At 39.0% G+C, this 16,902-nt stretch overlaps 1 protein-coding gene across 1 annotated transcript in view; it reads right to left on the bottom strand.

Annotated features, from left to right (window-relative positions):
* Positions 1–16,902, bottom strand: part of LOC122793005 (potassium voltage-gated channel subfamily H member 8-like) — a 3,945,365-nt gene that overhangs the window by 898,250 nt on the left and 3,030,213 nt on the right. The window contains exon 10 of the mRNA XM_044060632.1: positions 6,982–7,231. Coding sequence (XP_043916567.1) covers positions 6,982–7,231 — 250 coding nt within the window. The remainder of the gene's footprint in view (positions 1–6,981; positions 7,232–16,902) is intronic.

Below are 16,902 nucleotides of genomic sequence, written 5' to 3'. Positions count from 1 at the left end.
TCAGTGCCCAGTAGAATGAATAGATGAGAGGAGACTGGAAGGAGATTCCAAAGCCACATTTACAATAAGTGCTTGTATGTGGGAGAGTGACGGGGGCTGGGGGGGGGGTGGGGATTCCTTTGCTAACATGATTCAGCCACTGAAACTGCACCTGCATCCACATGGTAGTTAATGGGGACTGATAGACATGCGAATTGGATGATAATGAGGTCTTTCATCACTGCAGTGAATGTGTCTATGAATTGCAAAACAGGACCTTTTTACTGCAGCCCTTAACACAAGCAGCAGAGCTCTTAATGATTCCATGAGGCAGTTTTTATGCTGTTTTTATGATTTTCATAAAAAAACTCTTTTTGACAAGTGCTGTTAGATCTTGTAGAGAAGAGCTCAATAATAAGACATTCGAATGGTGTAACCTCAGTAGCACAGCTGCTCTCATCTCCTTTTGGTAGTGAACAGAGTCAAAAGGCCATGTTCAAACATTGCAGTAGAGGAAGTCCTGGGGGATTTAGTGAGAAAGTAGTGTTAGGAGGCGTGTGCATAAGTATGTGTGTGAATGTGTGTCTGCACTACTGAAAAAAATGAATCCAAACACCAGGTGTGAGAATAGAATCCCTAGCATTTTGATTTACCTGATTTCAGAAGAGAGTATGTATCTGTTGAGCCACTGTCACTGTAGAAGTCAGTTTCTAATAGTTTGAATTGCACCATTCAAAACAGTGTGTTAAAAACATAAAGCGTTACAATGTTCTTTCTAAACAAAGTTTTTTTTCCATCCATATTCATAACACTTTTTCCTTTAATTCTTTTTAATACTGTAACTGTCAAGCTTTTCTTCTTGGGCCCCTGCTGAAAAGGGGCAGCTACCCCATAGGACTATCCTGGTTAACAAATGAAATTAAATAAATAAATAAAGCTGACCCATTTATTTGACTGGTGCTCAAAGCATGTTAAGAAATTGGCAGTCAGGAAACAAAAAGTATTGCATCATTTATCTCTGAATTACTACCACATCATTCACAGAGTATATTTCATATCCTTAACATTGAAAGTGCGCACTTGTTCCAGAATCTAATTACAGTTTTGCTTCAGATAAATTTCAAACAGATGTAGGAATCATTCTCTGTGTACAGGACTCTTTTTAGTTTTTAATCTTATGCATTTTTTTCTACAGATAAACAGATCATGAAATGTCTTACAAAACAACAATCAACATATATTAACCCTGAATTCCTTAAAAAGGAAGTAATAAGAATGTGTGCTTGGGATAACTTAAACCTGGATTCCCTTTAACAGAAAGGGATGAGAGTAGACTATTGGGACAGGATAAAATGCTATTCCATAAACAGGAAGTGATGAGAGTGGGTGTTTGGGAGAGGATACAACTCTATTCCATAAACAGTAAGTGATGAGTGTGGGTGTTTGGGATAAGATAAAACTGCATTCCATAAACAAGTGACGAGAATGGGTGCTTGGAACAGGATAAAACTCTATTTCATAAACAGGAAGTGATGATACTCTATTTTGGACAGGAAAAACTGTATTCCATGGACAGGATAAAACATTATTCTATAAACAGGAAGTGATGAGAGTGGATGTTTGGGACAGGATAAAACTCTATTCCATAAACAGGAAGTAATGAGAGTGGGTGTTTGGTACAGGATAAAACTATATTCCATAAACAGGAAGTGATGACAGTGGTTGTTTGGGAGATTAGATGTAGTGTGGCAGTGTCTGTGGCACATGCCCATTGCACTCACTACCTAACTAATAAAATTAATTCTCTGGGGGATTCAACAGAGAGTATAAGATGGTAGTGTTTCAGGTATGATAAGCAGGCAAGTATTACATGACCAAGTCAGGGAGAGTGGGGTGAAGATGAACAGCTGATTGTAGCCCGCTCCTCATGATGGCAGATTTGGCACGGATTTTTGAATTGTCTTGTTATCTCCAGTTGAAGGTTGAATATATTCAGAATGTCACATGTGTGCATGTGTGGAAGCCCATAGACTACTGTAGCACCCGTTTAGTTTCAAGTTAGTAACGGATTGCGGGGGACCAACAAAGTTTGGAAAAAAAAACTTTTCCAACAGCTGAAGCTTCCTGTAGTATAAATACTGTGAATGGAGTTTACTAATAACCATTGTTAAAGTTAATTTAAAAATAAATGAACTCACCCCCACAGAACAGATTGATTTACTGATTGATTAATTAATTGACCAGTTTTATTTATATAGATATATTTATCCCATACATGGAAAAACACTTCTACTTGTCTAGAGTGCCAACATCCTGTGTTCCTCCACATTGTAGAAGATGGGTCTGCCAGACTAGACCAGGAAGTGAGGTTGGGCAAAGATTGTTCTGACAATGCCTTGTTAACATTAACATTTGTTGTTTTTGACTACAATAATTAGAACATGTGTCTTATATAGAATTAATGAAAACCCTCAATGTACGAGCTTTTTCAGTTTCCTGGTCCTTAGATATTTCCCATTCCAATTTATCGCCAAATGTCAAAGAAGCCTCCCAAACAAGATATGGGCATCATGAAATTCAAGGTTGCTTATGTTTGGTGTTAGTTGCATCATTTCCTGCTTCTGATATAGTCTGGAACAATTCTTTAAAGTGTAGCTCTCATGCCTCTCTACCAGCCACATGACCATCCAAGACAAGTGAAGTAATTATTGGCATGTTTGCAAGACAATCTAAATATAAAATGGCCCATGCTAAATCCTTTAGAATCAAATGCTTTTCTTTGAAAAGGTACATCTCTTAGTGACTTCTAGTCTGGGAACAAATACCGAACTGTGTTTTGTACCATCAAGGTATATATGTGTGAATCTCACACGCATACTGAATACATTATTTCTGATCACTGAAATCATCACTTTATTTCTGATCACTGAAATCATTGAGGATGCAGCCAAATGGGTGTAGGTTTAGAGACTCTGATTTGCATCTATAAGCAGCACAATATACAGAACATGCGAGTAAGTGTACTGGGAATTAAAAACAAAAACTCTAAAGGGAAAAGACCAATAAAAGAATGAGTGGGCGGTCAGTTATTTGACAAACAAAATAGCAACTGGATGGGTACAGGAGGAACCACAAAATACAAAGGAGCAATTTAGAATCAAATCAGTGAATACACTGGGATAGGACAATAGACTGGTTTGTATGGGGCAGTAACATACAGACCCGGGAACAATATGTGACCACTATACAGCCTGGCTGTACATGTGTGGCTATGTTGATTACTGCAAGAAGAATCCAAACAGTAAATGCCACTGGTGCTGTGCTAGGAAAGGGAGGATACAGTCTAAGAGCTGTGTTGAAACACTTCATTACATACCAGAAACATGAGTTATGAAGAAGAATCTCACATGATCACATTCCAGACCCTTCTGCTAAACCAGTAGAATAAGATAAAGTGATCAGAAAATAAGCTACAGCTAAATTTGAGAAAGCACTATCAGAAACAAATTGGAAGCACAGTATTGTTGGTGAACAGACAGTGTTCTAATGAAGACCAAAGACATTACAACATGTCATCAAAAGAAAGCAAATCAGAATTATGTTGAGTGAATAATGAAATACTTTCTGTATTGCATGAGGATTTCTTTATACATCACAGCAACTTCATAATAAACAAGTTTGATGGCAAGGCATTTATAATCAACAATTAGAACTTAAGACTTAGGCTGGTCCAGAAGACAATATCATGGCATCTCTGTGTTTCAGCCTGTTCCCGGTGGGTAAAGTGTTAACATTTACAGCTTCACAAGATCAGGTCATTATCAGTGTAGCCATATACGCCTTCAGCCAGCTTTCTCTCTAAAACCAGTGTGTCCCTAGATGAGCAACTTTTACTTATTTTCAAAACAGTCTTATCCTCCACTAATTTAGCAACACACATTCTGTGAGATAAAAACAGCAATAGAGACTTCAGAGGAAGCAAAAGTAGAGAGCTGCCAAAAGCTTTAGCAAGCACAGACAATCCAGAAGCCAGATCAACAAGAGACAGAGGATAGCCGTGGAATGGTCCTTAGCACTGCGCAAACTATTTTTGCAGTGCCTAACATTGTAACCTGACATGTCCCATCTGCTCAACGATGTAACAATGCTTTAGTTGTCATGTGTAAAACACACAACACCTCAGTACCCCCACACATATGGAGCATTAGAAAACCATTACAAAGCACAATTCATCATTTTAAAATAATCATATACTTCCCATACTCCAGACCATATTCCACTGCCATCTGGGAAATTAACAGGTACTTCTAGCATATTATATACTATAAGCAGGAAGACATGACAGAACTCGGAACAGTCTGTCCAAAACTGAAATGTCATGTAACAATGTTATGGCTTAATAATGTGTACAATTGAAAATTCAGTGTTCCTGCATTTGATATAGAACATCAGGTCCAAAATATTTCCAACAAGTCTTCAAAATATAAATGTGTAAAACCCATACTTTCAACCAGGCCATTTTTACTGACCAACTGCATGCAAGAAACAGAGGCAAATTTATCCAGAAAGTATAAGGAAGCTTTATTATGGCTCCCTGTAGATGGAAGTTTAGAAGCAAAATCAGAAGCAGTAAGACTCAACAGCTAGAGCACCTGAAATGAAAGAGCAGGAGCACAGGAACATAAGAAGGACTAGGTTTCCAATCCTCATTAAGAGAATTTTTTTTTAGCAAACTGTCCCTAGGTCAAGGGTCACAGCAACAGCACAAGAACACTTGGAGATACTGGAACAGAAACTTTATCCACAAAAGCACTAGTTTTTTTAAACTATGACCTAGGCCTCATGGACATATGCAGCATATATAAGCAGTTTAATTTAGCTACTCCAATAGCACATTTTCATTGGTTGAAAGAAACCAGTGTACCTGGAGAACATCCATGTGGACACGTGGACAACAGGGAAACTCCCTGCAGATAGTGACCACACAGAATTAAATAATTTGCCCCTGGAATTGTGAGACAGAAATCTTAGCCACTGTCCAGATATCCAGCTGCCTTCACTGCTCTGCTGCTGAAGAATATCTGTGTCAAAGTGGAACAACAGATTTCAGAGTAAACGAGAGGGGCTTGTTCTCTTTGTTTGCCTTGGTTTCTTTTTTCTTCCTATCTTGCAGCTTTCTGAGACATTTCGGTTCCTTCACTAGTGACTGTGGAAACCCCTTTATTCTGTACCCTGTGTTAGCATGCAACATGTGACACTCACTATCTACTGCTCTTTGAAAAAACTTTCTATGTAGCTCTTTTGCCTAATGACTTAATTTTGATGTTATAACTTGCTGCAAAAGCCAATCACACACCCTCTCTATTACTCTAGTCTTTAGTGCTTTTATGCTTCTATATATTTTACATGATAGATGCTGAAATCTTGAGCTTCAGAATATATATTTTACCCTTTAGGATGTAGCTATAAATAAGTGTAACATCTAGCGTTAGAAGCATAATTTGTTCTGAAGCTGTAGAACAAAAAGCCGTGTCTCACATAAATTAGCTCTTGGGTCAGGAAAACAAGATACTTAGTCAAGAAAGTGTAAAAATACCGCTGTGGCCTAAAGCAACTGTTACAAAAAATTTATATAAGGAGAAAAATGAGATTCACTTTTCTTGATGATCAGCATATTAAATAAAATTGCCACTAAAAGTGAGAATGAATGCCCCATTTAATAATGCATTTCTCTACATGTCATATTTTGCTGGGTTGTTATTTCCAGGTACCTTCACTGCAGTAAGCTACAAGTATTACCAGCATTATCAGAGTCCTACATGTTGCTTTCTGTACCACATTTGCTTACTGTTTTCTTTTTTTGGATTGTGTTTTTTATAGATTCAAAGGCACTTACTAGTCTATTGATCTGTGTGGATCTTTAAAAGCCTAGTCCTGCATTGCTGTAAGGTTTTTAGTCCTTGTAATTTAAATACAAATAACTTGGTCTTTAGATAGAATGGTGATTCAGAAGATACAATCTCTGGCACCCAGGTCCAGGGTTCAGTTCTGACCTCTGGTCAGTGTCTTCATGAGGTCAGCATGTTCTCTCCATGCCTAGCTGTTGTTTTTTTTTTCTTGTGAACTATGGATTTCTCTGACCTCCTAAAAACATGCTGGTTTATTGGCTACTAAAATGTTCAGGATAGATCAGTTTAGTTACCCTGCTATCATTATGAAAGAATGTTAAAAGTTCCTTTATTTTCTCTAGAATCTGCCTGGGTGTGGAAAACTATTATGTTAGCTTAGTAAGACTATTTTGTTAAGTAGTAAGACTATTTTGTTAAGCATGTCAGCCAAAAACTATCAGTCATTCTAAGCAGGCAAATTAGCTTAATCACTTGACTTTTTTTCATGTAATGTAAGCCTTCCGAACATACCTTGTAACTGTACAGATTTTTGCAGAATGTCCAGATTTTTGCCTCATAATTTTGGTCCATTTTTCATAAAGTTGTGGTTTCCTGGCAAATTAGTGGCAAATCATTAAAGATTGAAGTTAGAAAATAATGACAGAAATTTGAGTTTCAGATTTCATACCCTGCAGAAAATTTGTGCTAATGTAAAACCTGTTATTCTATCAACTTTCTAAGTTTGTAAGAGCAATATTTAAAAAGTGTCCCTATTTTTGCGTCTTTGTCCCACTTTTATTTATGGCTTTGTCCAGATTTCTTGCACTAAGAGGTTGAGAGGTATGCTTCCCAAACTTTTAATACAGGAAACCATTTAAAAGGTGTTCAATAGCCACAAACTGGTATAATTAATGGTTTAAAAACATGCTAGCACCTTCCAGGAAAAGTGTGTTGTTATGTTTTGAGTGACTAAATTTATCACTGTACATTACATAAGTAGCAAACTAAATTAGAGCAAACTTATTGTTTCTCTGCAATGTTTCATAAAATTTATGAACTTAACCCAGCAGTTGGACTTATTTGACATTTTAGAAGAAAGACACAGGTCACTTACCTAAGATGGCCAACACAGTGTTATCTTTCAGGACCTCCATAGAACCTGAGCAGACAAAGTAAATGGCTTGGAGCGCATCACCCTGGCGTATTAAATACTCGCCTGGTGCACAAAAAGAGGTTTTGATGTTGAGGGAAAGGGATCGAAGGCACCCACGACTTGCTGATTCGAATATTGGCAACTGTAGAATTTCCTTATTCAGATGCATAGCAATGTCTGCTCTTAATTCATCTGGAAAATCCTTGAGTAACTAAAAAACAAAAAAGTCAGGTTGTACAAATTAAAGTAACATATTTCAGTTGTCATTGCCATATTATTTTTGTGTTTTGTATACACATATAAATTAGTATTCATTTCTTCTTCTAATCAGCTTACAAATAAGATACAGGTATACATCACTCCTAAAAATAGCTGTGTAAGTAGCTAATTTATTGAGTAAGTAGAGTTACTCTAAAAATAGTAAACACATTTCCCAAAAACAAATAAACAAACAAATATAGTATCTCAAATTTGGGACTGTATACTGATTAAATGTGTTTTAAACCATATTTTTCAAATAATGTCAGGAGTATAACCATGGGCCCAGATAATAAGATGCATATGTGAGGCAGAAGAGTGGTGCGTTACAAAGTATACTATAAAATGGTTTACTATCAAAATGTCGATCGCCCATCGTCGAATGTACATACTGTCGACTCCTTTATGCGAAAGCCGTAATGCCGATTCCTCAAGATATCGACAAAAAACACCGAACTTCGACATTTCCGACCGCTACACCACAAAACAAGTGCTACCATGGGTCAAAAGGGGGGCGAGATTATGCATTTCAGAATATCAATGTTCGACATTATCAACAATCACAGTTTGGAGTTCGCGTTAGTGGTGTCGGCAAGGGGCGATCGACATTTTGATAGTAAACCCTGTAAAACAAACCCTGCGAGAGACACACAAATGAGGACCATTCAGGAAATAAAAGAAGCAGCCCTGTTACAGACAATACATAAGATGACAGTATGACAGTGACTAACACTAATTCTATTATATGTCAGTGGGATTGGAATACACCACTGCTCCCTTATGTCTAGAATGACTCCTATAAAGCAGACTTGAAATGGATTATGGGAAAGACAAAGGCTTGAATAAAAACAAGATCACGTTGGTATGATAAGCGCCATTGGCAGACATTTTGCAGAAAGCATTCAAATTCTATAAGAAGCAGTTGGGGTGATTTTGAGGTATTAAGGTGGCTCAGAAAACAAAGATAGGGTGAAAAAACAGATTTTTTTTAGTTCTAAGGTGGAGTTTTCCTTTAAGGAAGAATAATCATAGGTTCATAGGTACTCACTAAGCTATTGATCTGTGAGAATCTTTAAAAACTTAGCCTTACTTTCCCATGGTAGATTTTAGACCCCCTATGTTGTGCTTTTTATGTTATTTTACTTTACTTTATAGAATTTCACATAGTATTTATTTATAAATATTATTTTCTCACTATACCCATTGCCACAGTCTTACTTTGTGCAACTTTTTTATAGCTGATGTTTTATTTTCAGTCCTTTTTAAAGTGGTAATGTTGCAGATGCTTGCATGATAGTTGGAAACTGAATGTTACTGTGTATTAAAATATGAGGAGAGTAGAATACACAGGCTTTATCTGTAAATATACTTTCTCCTAGTCCCCTTCAAGAAACACATCACACCGAATGACATTTGACGACCTTTACTGAAATTTCTATAAACATAATTGTTAACCAATATTTATTAATTTCAAACAAAACATGATACAGGTGAAAATAACATCCATGTAACATTATCATAGGATAGGACAGTGTAACCCCGCTCATCCTGATCAATAAGCAGCATCCATACCTCCACTCTCTTACTTATGAAGCAGTGTACCACTCACTTCCGTTACCATTTATTGAATTATACCTTGAATTGACCATCCAACACCAGAGGGGGAACAGAAGAGGGCAAGCCTGCCCTTTTTCTCCACCCACCAGCCTGACCAGTCTGTTCCCCCTCTCTTCAACAGACTTCCAACATAACCACCATTAAGGCATCCAGCCAAACATCATTCGGTGAACGCCATCCCCACTAACCAAGCTGAAACAGAGTCATCATCTCCTAAATCCCTATCACATAACTAATAACCAGTTACCTAAACAGCAGAAATAAAATACTGACCCTTCTCCTATGCTGAGATAACAAACCATAACCTCATAACCTAGCATAACCACTGTGCATGAGCTCAATAATCCTTAGCTCATGACCAGTGGCAGCCCCACAATGATTCCAAAGGCATTACAAAAACCACCATAAGTCAAATATATACCATCATGCCCCATTGCGACCCCATTTACCACCTAATGCAGTAATAACCAAATGAGCTTTCTTTAAAGCCAGTGCAATAACCATCCTAATGACTCTCTGATCATCACCATCCAAATGGACAACCAACACTAAACCCACTGCCAACTGAAACCACACAGAGGCAATAACAGACCATGATGCCACATCACAGCCCCATTTCACCACGTAAAATAACCAAAAGAGATATCATTAAAATACTGTTGTCTATAAAAACTACCATCTCACTAACTATCCCTTATAACCAATAAAACTGCTAATCAAACATCATGGCATTCTAGCAACCCACCAACACAAGCCATACCATTTCCCTATTAAACAAAAGGCAAAGAACCCTAATCCCCTACCACTCCCACAGCACCGCCCATGCCCTCTTAACATACAACTCCTACTATACACATGCCCATTACCCTTCCTTCCATTCAACCAGCCACCAGCCCAGCTCCCCCCAATTAGTCCTCATGTGCTTCCTTTGTCAACCAATAAAATTCTCAACAACTTCCTATCCATCTGCCAAATGCCTAACCAAGTTGATTCCCCAGTAATCACCTGCCAAATGCACCCCAAAACACTAAACCCATTTCCCCATTTATCCCCACAACACCTACATACCTAGAATACTCCATCAAACCCTACATATTCTTAAGTCGTTCATACTGAACCACCTCCTATCAGCTCAGGGTGGAAGACACAACTTGATGGGTAACTGTAAATTCAGCCTAGAGTGTCCACCCATCTCCGTCTTACAATAGATTATATGCTGCATGAAAACAAACTGAACTTGATATCCCCAGATCACCCCATATCTGAGCGAAATGCCACACACACTGAGCATCCCCAGTTGTTCCTCTATTCCATCATCCACGAAACAACCCCCCAAGTTATGCCCCCAAAACGGAATAACTCCTATAAAATGTGTAAACAAAATGCAAATACCCATGACCAATCCTGTCCACCTGCCTCAAGAGGCATTCCAGTGAATTGCCTAAAGGCAACCCAATGGTAAACTACACCAACTTATTAACCCCTTCTTGTACCAATGCAAATCCCATGAACAATCCAATACACCTACCAAGAGCTCAACCTCCTTAATCCACCACTTACCCTTAGATTCCCCTGTAAAGCATCCCTATTAATGTGTCACCTTTGCATCCAACAGCAAATGCTAACTTGCCCCAAACACTCACTTACCTGCAATGGTCCAACAAACTGTACTTATCCCTAAGTCGTGCTTGAAACATACAAACCAAATAACCTATCCCTTCCTACACCACTGTAGCTTCACAAACACTACTTTCCTTGTAAGAAACGAATAATCCACTTTTTGACCCTAATACTCCTTGATTCAATAAATAAAATCAAAATCCTTAAGAAAACCACCCCATGTATTACCCATGTAACAAACTCAAACTGCTGCAGTCTCAGTGACCAAATATCCCTTCCACACTCAATGCAAACTCACCGAAATGAGTAAATAAAATTACATCAGTACCTGTGACCCCATACCCTACAGCTCCAGGACTTGAAAACCTCTTTGTAGCAACTGCCATCACCAAAGACCACCACATCCTTCAGACCACCAGCTGATACGACCTCTGCGCTGATCATGAGTGACTGCCTTAAGTAGAACTCCGACATCTGAAACCCTCAATATAACACCACCATCTGCCCTTAACTCTCCTCATCCTCACTTGCCTCCATATTAGTCCCCACTACAACAAGCGTGACAAGGATTAATGAGTAATTACAAGTAGATCCCTTGTTCCCCCCTTATACACCACTCCGGCCAAGCAGCACGCATCACCTTTAGGTTACTGACTAATGCGATTCTGCACACCTCCTTTACAACTTCATTGCCCATCACTCCAGCTACTGGCACAATGTCTACTCTGCACCTATCTCACATTAATATGTAAAAGAAAAGAAACTGCAAAATCCACTGCCACAAACCAAATTACCTTCACTGAGTGCTATTAAGAAGACCCCCCACCATTTTTCCACCAATCACTCTTTCAAAAGTAACTATGACTTAGGGCATTTAGTATTAGACCTCATTGTGAAGTTTAATCATTTTTAACTTGGCTGCTTCTATGTCTAAGCTGTTGCTTTAATGTACTGAGGAATAGGGCTTTAACTACCTTTGCCTGTTAAGAATATCTTATGTGGCTGCATTACCCATGATGGGTTGTATCTTGTTAGACTGTTGTTAATTATAGGTATACCCCGCTTGTCTTGGTGTTGCCATTTGCCATACTGCAGGCTTTGCCTAATTCATGGAACCATATGGAAATCAACCCCACTTCCCAGCTGTCCACCCATAGCTGTACAAGAGGCAAGCCAAGTAGTTCCCTTCCATCAAGCCAACCCAACGCCTGAACTCAACATAATGTCATCACAGTCTAACCTACGTGCCAGAACCAGCATTTAGTCCAATGGCAATTCAATACAACCAGCAAGTTTCAAGAAATACCTTTTGAGTTCAGTTCCCAACCCCTAAAATATTTTCTTAGGTTCATACTAGGCTAACTGCCTTTATGGGTAATTTTAAGCCTAGCTCACTACCCATGTGAAAATCAAACCCTGCACCTTGCGATTGTAAGGTAAGTACCATAACCCTTATGCCAACCTCTCACCTAAATATTATTGCTATTAACTAGAGACATTGCCAGCATCAGAACGTATGAATGTACATTTTCTAAAGATAAATCTACATAACTCCTAATTATTGTCGTTATTCATTAAGTGTAATTCACCATCTTCCCCCACAATTCACTAGTTTATGAGAGATTAAGAGGGACCAAGCTGAAAATGTAAGTCCTGAATGGAAACAAACACTGCCTTAGCATACTCATGAGCAAGTTTGTCCTACCAGGCCCGGACATCCATACTGGAGCAAAATTAGTATGATGCTCCAGACACCAGAACAAAGTCTAGTAAAATAAATTTGAGTATGCCTGTTATGTAATGATTTTATATAGTGCCTTGATAGGATCGCAGTAGCTACCAGGTCATCCAATCACCATAATCATTCCTACAGTATCACCCCTGAATCAGACTTCCTCCTCCTCCTACAGCTTGCCCTACAAAATACCTTCACCTGCACAGCTGTTTTTCAGATAGCATCAGACGAGTTTCCACAGTCTAAATCCAGGAATGTGACTAGAACTAGTAGTATATTATGTCTAAGTTAACTACACCCTGCAATTAGAATGGAATAGCAAACATGACACTAAGAATGTTTAATATTAATGCTGTAATGTTTATACTATAACTTTATTTAAAATGTTATTGTTAATTCCCTTGCCAGTTTGTGTATCTTATAAACCCAGAACCAACTGAAAGCACATGTCAAAATCATCTTGAACTATTTTACCCATTCTGGGAAACAGAATGCATGATACAGCACACAAACCTATAAGTAATACAGTGGTTTATAACACCAGCTAAGGCATCCTTAGCCAATGAAGACTTCCTAGGAGATCTGTTACAGCAAAAAAAAACAAATGAAAATTTGAAAAACCTGTCCCCCTCGAGCAATCTCATTCCTAGTTAACAACCCCCATTGGGATTCCATAACGTGCACACTTTAACTTGCGTGTATTGGTCAATTCAAGGTGTAAAATAAAAGCTGCCAGTAATTAACAACAGAGATTCTGCTGTGTTAATCCTGAAGATAAAGCAGTACGCAGTAAAGTTTTTTGATGTGCACATTGCCAAGCCATTATGTCCGGGTGCTTTGGCTTTCTCCCCCACTCAAAAAACCCGCGTCCAAAATGCCGCTCCCCAGGCCTCCTCCAAAAACAGACTACCAAATTCGGACCTTCCCAGTAATACATTTGCCAGTCATAGGGGCCCTTGACAGGACTTTAATATAAAAGTCAGTGCTAGGGGTAGTCAGTGGCCTTGGTTAATCATATAAGAGGTGGGTATGGTTAGCCATGACACTGTATATCCAAGAAATGTGCAGGACTATACATAGCTCTAGCAAACATGAAGCTACTGGAGGTAATGGCTGTGTGCACTGCATGCTTGAATGGCTGTCAGTGTCTTGTGCATGCTGTGCAGCTGAAAAGTTTTTAATATAGTAGTTAAAGTTTAGCTTATTTTGAAATCACAACCTGACCCTAGGCAACCTTTCAAGGTCTTAGGCTGAGAGTTCATTTTACTCTTTTCTTTAGCGCACACACCCTAACTCACTTACTCCCCATACCTGCACACAAAGAGCAATCAGTAAAGCATCTGAACGGAAACAATGAACACACTTGAGCATTCCTCAGCATCCAAGTACCCACGATTTTACTATTAACTCTCAGTGTGTATTTAACTGACGAAGGCAATCGCCAGTTTGTAATCCTGTGCATGCGCGACAATAACCCATTGGAAGAAGGAGAAAACACCATCCATACCTAAAATGGAAGCAAAAGTCCTTCCAATGAAGCTACACATGCATACAACTTCCTTCTTCATCCTGCTTGCCAAAAGCTGAGAAAGGGGAGCATGGCCAGCAGTACCACAACCTCCAATGGAACGCAACAGGAGCCTTCACCCATCAAGCTCCTCGCCACCCTGAATTAACATAGCTCAGCAAATGGCATATTCTACATGAGAAGCAACACTTCAGTTAGTTACAGGAAACGACTCCCATTTACCAAGGCCCCACTCTCGAAACCACCCTGCATACCAACCTTCCTACACAATCCCAGGCCCTAAACACCATGGATCACAAACTGTACCAGAGCTTTAATTCTCCTGGCCCAAAATCTGTACAACCAACCAAGGGGAAGGGAAAATAAGGAGGATTTAAAGCCCCTTCAAACAAAAGCCAGCACAAAAGATCTCGCTTACCATTCCTTCCTAAAGGACAAGAATTCTGAAACTCACATGCCCGTCAACCTACGGGGAACCTAGTCCTCCTTGACTTGCCACTACCTCAAAGCACCTCGTATGTCTTAAGCGAATGTCTAAAGTAACAAGCCAAAACACACACACATTAAAAAAAAAAACTAAGACATACATACAGTCCCACCTGCCACCTACCAGTACGCAGAGGCCTATCTTTTCTCCTGTTATACCTACAGGTCATCATGGGCGTACCCTGCCTTAGCAAGTTCATGCCAAAATGTGACTCCTACTCCAGTTACACTTGCTTAAAATCCTTTAAGCCCCTCCCTACCCATACCTCATTTCCTCCCAAACATCTTACATTCCTATTTAACCCTGTCCTCCCCCTATCCTCCTAATTCCTGCTACTGTATTTATCTAATCCCACCTGAAGATGTCCCTGGACAAATTGGTCTGTTCCAAACTTCATGTCTCCAAATTGGTGCAAGCTTGTAAACAGTATACATAAAGACCAGTGGCCAGAGGTCAGAGGTCCTATATTTGATGTCCAGTGCTCTTGTTCCAGATGCAAAAACACTGTTTTACTGTGCTGCCCATTTTCCGTTTGTTTCACGAGGGCAAATGGCAGGAAGTGCATAAGCAAATGGAGCTTAGGCTCATATAGTACTTCCTTTACTGTCTTCTTTCTTGTGTAAACATTGTACAGTGACAGTTATATCTGTATGGGATAAACGTGCTAGCTGTTCTTCAGCACATTTTTTTTTTTTTTGGGGGGGGGGGATATGGGGAGTCAATGTTTTGTGATGGATATTTTTCATCTTTGAAATGACCACTAAGCTGAAGATCATTTGGATGAGATTTGATGAAACTTGTTCATCTCTTCTGTATACGTAGGATGGTCACCCATGGGGGGGGGGGGTAGTTGTGTGTCCGTATCATTTGCATGCACAGAAAAGATTAAGATTATAGGATCAAAGGAGTTACAACTCAACTGAGCCAGAAGTCCATTTCCACATGGCCAGTACCCCCTTAAATCTTGCCTCCTAGTTCAAGGAGTGCCAGTATAGTCATACCAGGAGTGAATTTATGAATACCCATGCAGTTATCCAGCTCCTTTTTAAAGGCAGACAGTGTATGACACTGCTTAACTTGGACAGGAAGTTTGTTCCAGAGAAGGGGTAGGCATTGATAACAAATCTATACCATCATATTGTCTTATTTGTTTCAGAAAATGTGGCTCTCTGGCCTTAGTGTTAGTTGGATTGTTATTTATAGAGGTATAAGACTTCTTGTACTACTGGTTCCCTTATAGCCCCATAAGCAAGGTACAGATCACCCTTAAGAAGTCTTCAGACAATGGGCAAACTGTACATCAATGCCCTGATTGGAGAACAAGCATTCTCCAGTAGGGTATTAATGTACAAGTAATGCCTGCTGAGAAGATCGAGTCCGCCACTTCACAGCTGCTTATCAAGCTGCTGTGGAGCTCGGACTGAAGAAACGGAACGGCCGCCATTATTTTACGCTCGCTAAGCAACAGTTTTGTTTAGCAAGTGTAAAACTGAAAAAAAAAGAAAATGCAGCATGTGTGTGTGAGAGTGCATGCATGTATTAAGCAAGAGAGAGAGAGAGAGAGATCAATTGTGTGTGTGTGTGTGTGTGTGTGTGCGTGTGTGTGTTTCTACCTGCATGTGTGTGTGAATGGGTGCATGAAAGCAGAGAGACTGTGTGTATGTGAGAGAGAGAGAAGGATGGAGAGAGTGAGAGAGAAAGCGAGAGTGATGTGTGAGTGAATGAATGTATGTAAGCAGAGGTGTGTGTGTATGTATGTTATGTGTGTGAAAGCAGAAGAGACTGTGTATGTGTGAATGGGCTGTATGTAAAATTGTGTTTCACTTACTTATTTTTTTAAGGACTATATTATTTTTTTTATAAATATTTTGATGTAAAATGCTTCCTCCAACACCATCAACATATACTACAACAAGTTTGAAACAGTAGGCGGAGGAACTATTTTACATTTAAAAAAAAAAAAAAAAAAAAAAAAAAAAATATATATATATATATATATATATATATAGTCCTTAAAAAAATAAATAAGCAAGTAAAACACAACAATTTTACAGTGAGCCCACTGTCTAAGTGCAATAATGCCCTCCAGGGTGTGTGTTAATGTGTAATTAATTCCTGCGGCGTCGGGCCTCACAACACCCCTTGGCAGGTATTAATTGCACATTAACACACACCCTGGAGGGCATTATTGCTTGAGTAATATCATGTCTTTTAAGCCCAAGATCTTTATCATTTACAAACCTCGTGGATCTTTCTAATTGCTTGACATGCTTAGTAAGGCACATCTCAGTAGATAAATTTTACCCAATGATGGGTCTAATAAGTGCAGAGTACAAGGAGGTAACAAGGACTTATTCTTATCAGGAAGAAATACCTTTTGCTAAGACCTGTGTAAGGTAAAAGTGTTTCCTAACCTCTGTTGCAATATGATGGCCAAACATGAGGGATCTATCTGACCAAATACCTAGGTCTGTTACTACATTTGCATTTTGAAATGGTGTGTTATTTGTACTATAAGTTGTAGTGAAGGGGTGCTTACCAAACTCTTACTGTGTGAGTTACTGAGTTACGTCACTAAGCCAGTTGTCTAGCTGTCTAATCACATATGTGTCAGTTCTGACTTTCTTAATCTTATGA

This window comes from Protopterus annectens, chromosome 2.part0 (genome assembly GCF_019279795.1).
Source record: "Protopterus annectens isolate FY-2018-M chromosome 2.part0, PAN1.0, whole genome shotgun sequence".
NCBI classification, from domain to species: Eukaryota; Metazoa; Chordata; order Ceratodontiformes; family Protopteridae; genus Protopterus; species Protopterus annectens.
Note: the sequence above shows the minus strand (reverse complement) of the source record. Positions and strands in the feature narration are given on the sequence as shown.